This window comes from Bufo gargarizans, chromosome 5 (genome assembly GCF_014858855.1).
Source record: "Bufo gargarizans isolate SCDJY-AF-19 chromosome 5, ASM1485885v1, whole genome shotgun sequence".
Taxonomy (NCBI): Eukaryota; Metazoa; Chordata; class Amphibia; order Anura; family Bufonidae; genus Bufo; species Bufo gargarizans.
In genome coordinates this window covers 72295704-72299645 of record NC_058084.1, presented here as the reverse complement: position 1 = coordinate 72299645, position 3942 = coordinate 72295704, and the positions used below count along the sequence as shown (strand labels likewise).

Here is a 3942-nt window from a genome sequence, read left to right as displayed (position 1 = left end):
TCACAACGTGACCTCACGTATAATGCCCCTGCAAGGTCTGGCATACCGCATATGGGACTACATATAGGACTTTGTATAGGACTCTGCCGGTGACCACTATTCATAAGGTGTTTCTTTTTTGTGAGTTTTTCACATAATGTCAGACATATTGACAGTCAGTGCAGTAGACTGTTCTGTGGTCACTTGTACTTCATTAACCTTTTCATGACTGGGAATGTTATGGGCTTGGATACTAAGAACACAATTATATTTATTTAATTTTATTTTTTTATTTACATTTTTCAAATTTCTCTATATTCTGTCTTCTATTAATGTATTTCTTCCAATATATGCCAGGGCAGAAGGATGTTATGTCTCCATATACAGGGGACTAAGAGCAGCCATTGGATATACACAGACATGCAGGGAAGACATGGATGGTATGTCCCCTGCCTGTCCTCCAGCCACCTCTATTACAAGGGTTTCCAGTTGTCCCTTTCGGACCTTTTTGTTGATTGATGCACTGATGGAGGAGGGGGATCTTCAGGTGATGCTGAGGACCAGAGATCATAGAGATTTCTTATTCTATGGTGTTATGGTGGAAACAGCAGCACAAGACCCTGAGGAATCTGAAAGAGATAAGACCGAGGGCATCAGAAAGAGAGAGCAGACTGGCCTGGAGGTGACAATAGGGACTTATGAGGGGAACGGATACTGGAGTCATTAATAATGGAAAACCATGGGACAGGTCCTAGAGATATGAACTGATTACAGGGGTCCTGCTGCTGGATCCCCCCTCACACACACACATACACAATCAGCTGGTATTACTAAAGGAAATGTTTTGGAAAAGTTAAGTGTTCCCACTAGGGATCTAATTGTCCTTTAATGTGAGAGCGGTTCTCTGCAATGTCTCTCTGCTCTGAGTAATAGAAGGGGGTGCTGATAAGGGACCCTGAACTACTGGATTCGCCCCAATAGAAGGAGTAAAATGGGTCATATAAAGTGTTGTATTTACCTTTGAAATCTGTTGCTGCTGCTCTTTTTGATGCTGTTTGGAAAGATAAGAATTGATTGTCAAACAATTCCCTGGATGGTCAAACACAGTGGGGTCCCAGTGCCCCAAAAACAACCTCCGTTCCACAGTTCATGACAGCTCAACAAAATAAAATAAATTCTTTCTGCGCCCAGGAGGGGGAGCTCACTGCATAATAAATTAATGCAGTGAGCTCCCTCTAGTAGCAGTTACAGGTACACTCAAGGTTAACTATGACTCACCTGTGCCTCACGCTGCATCTTCTGAGACACCTTGGTGTCCACCACCTGCGTTTTGGTCTAAAGGAAAGATTCAAGTAGATAAGATCAGCTCCATGTGGTGATGCTTTCCAGGATCAGTCTATATGGTTCTGTACACTGACATGGTCCTCAATCATTATATATGTGTATACTGTCTGTATATAATCAGCTCATTAAAGATGGAGTCTGCACTCACCTTTTTCTCTCAGTGCTGTCATTGTTATCCTCTTCCATTTCTCCTTCCCGGTCTTCCTCCACCACCTCATCCACCTCTTCAATCGCCTCTTCATCCTCCATCACATCCTCCACCTCTTCATCCTCCACCACTTCCTCCTCCTCTTCCTCCTCACTATCACTATCCTCGCTATTGGACAGAACAAGTCATTATATATGCAGCTCTTAGGACACTCCATATCTGGCCCCTCGGGCAGCCATAATTGTTCTATAACTTACCTGATGTTATCCATCTCCAAAATCCTCCGCATTCTATAAAATAAGATAAAGTTCCAGTGTCAATCACTGACAAAGAAATATAATACAGGAGAGATGAGATGCTTTTTTTTTTTTTGTCTAGTCTTAGGTCTAGGATTAGGGGGTGGAGGTTTTAGTTGGCCAAATAAATTTTGGATCTGATTCTGTGGGTAGTTATTAATTCATGGGGTGAATTACTAAAACTGGTGCAAATAGAACTGACTTAGTTGCCCATAGCAACCAATTTGCTTCCACCTTTCATTTCTGACAGCTCCTTTGGAAAATGAAAGGTGGAATCTGATTAGTTGCTATGGGCAACTAAGCCAATTCTACTTTACACCTGATAAATGATCCCATTAGTGTTTGATCCTGGGGCCTACATGAATTTTGGGTTTAATCCTGGGGTTTATATTTGGGGTCTTTTCCTGGGGTCTGTAAGGATTTGGGGTGTATGAAATATACAGTCTTCAAGAGAAATTGACATAACGATCTAGACCAAATGGAGAACAAAAGGAAAGGAAATAACTCAGATCAGTGGGGACATCGCCAATTAGTCACTGGATTTAGGTTTCTTATACCTGTGACTGCTTTGTTTATGTGTGTTTCATTCTATTTATTATAAAATAAAGTCACTATAAATTGAATGGGGGGAGGGGGGCTCAATTTTCTTACTCTGCCTAGGGCACCAAAATACCTTGTCCCAGCCCTGCTCACCCATTCCTCCTGCCATCCATCTCCTCCTCGTCCTCTTCCTCCTCTCCTTCGTCTTCTTCCCTGTTGGACACAGAACATTATATATATATATATATATATATATATATATATATATATATATATGTATATATATATACACACAGTATATATATATGTAGTTAAGGCTGACATGTCAGCCTGCATTTGTGGGAGGGGCGGAGGTGCCTTTAAATAGCCAGGGCACGCGTACCTCCTTGCCCGTGAGCTATCTGCGCAAGGAGGAGTTACTGCTGTTTTCCCGCCTAGCTCACGTCGCCAACACACACGTGTATCCAGCCACCCATAAGTATGCCGGGGCCGCTGCTCCCTTCAACCGACAGGCTGCTCCGGTGCGCTGCAGCTGAACGCACAGGTAACATGGCTGCTCCCCCCCCCCTTTTTTTCCTTGGTTCAGGCATGCCGGTCCCCTGCCTACTGCCCCCTGTACCTGGCCACCGTCGGCTTCCCTCAGCGCTGCCCGCCTGGGTTCTGTGGCTGAGCCGGGTGTCGGATCTCACACCAGACCGTCTCCTCCATCGCTGCGTCCCTCAGTCTCCAGCGCAGGTGCCGCAAGTCCCACGATACTTCGGCACCTTCTCCCTGCTTCTGCCCGGCCAGCTTGCCCAGCTTCGTTCCTCCTTCTCCTGCTGCTGCTCAGCATCCCCACAGGGGGGCAGCATGGAGACAACTCAATAAAGTTAAAAAAAAAAAAAGGCCACCAGGACAACCATAGCTTACCCTAGGTTGTCTGTTAAAGTTAAAAAAAAAAAAAAAAAAAGAAAACAGCAAGTCAGCACATCAGGACAACCATAGGATTCACTAGGAAGTGAATCATGTTTCTTCCAAAGCCCAACCTGGGGGTAAAATAAATTCAAAAAATCTTAAAGAAACAGTTACACAAATAAATTCATAAATACTCGATTCCCAAAAAAAAAAAATGCTTGCGAGATCGTCCAGGTCACGGCTCCGATATTTTCATCTATGATTAATTCCGTTGCCTGCCATGTCTTCGGGCTTACGTTTTAATTCAGATACGTTGCCTGTAACGTCATCCAGGTTACGTACGTACTCTGAGTATTTTTGTTGCCTGTTACGTCCTACAGGCTCACGTATTCAATTAGATAATTTTCTGTTGCCTGCCATGGTCTTCGGTCTTACGTTTAACTTAATATGCTGCCTGTAACGTCATCCAGGTTCACGCATAAGTCTGTGTATAATTTTGTTGCCTGTTACGTTATTCAGGTTTACGTTTTTAATTCAATAATCTCTGTGGCCTGCTACGTTGCCGGCCTCGCGTTTTTAACTTAACGTGATGCCTGTCACGTCAACCAGGTGTACGTTTTTAACTAAGTATAATTTCTTGCCTGTTACGTTCTGCAGGTTTACGTTTCTTAATTAATTAATTCAGGTTGCCTGCCACGTTGTTGGGCTTACTTTTTTATTTTATATGTGGCCTGTCACGTC

The 3942-nt window shown here is 43.6% G+C and overlaps 1 protein-coding gene across 1 annotated transcript; it reads right to left on the bottom strand.

Annotated features, from left to right (window-relative positions):
- Positions 1-311: 311 nt before the first annotated feature.
- Positions 312-1759, bottom strand: LOC122937699 (cell division control protein 45 homolog). Its single transcript, XM_044292684.1, has 5 exons — positions 1729-1759; positions 1472-1639; positions 1258-1314; positions 998-1030; positions 312-608 (listed from the first exon to the last, which is right to left on the bottom strand). The coding sequence occupies exons 1-5, from the start codon at positions 1740-1742 to the stop codon at positions 560-562; spliced, it is 321 nt and encodes a 106-aa protein (XP_044148619.1). The 5' UTR covers positions 1743-1759; the 3' UTR covers positions 312-559.
- Positions 1760-3942: the final 2183 nt, after the last annotated feature.

Bases quoted from the DNA above. Each gene is read 5' to 3' on its own strand.
- LOC122937699 (XM_044292684.1), bottom strand. The intron at 1,031-1,257 runs GTGAGTCATAGT...CTTTCCAAACAG, and splicing joins AGATGCAGCGTGAGGCACAG to CATCAAAAAGAGCAGCAGCA. The intron at 609-997 runs GTAAATACAACA...TATCTCTTTCAG, and splicing joins AGCAGCAACAGATTTCAAAG to ATTCCTCAGGGTCTTGTGCT.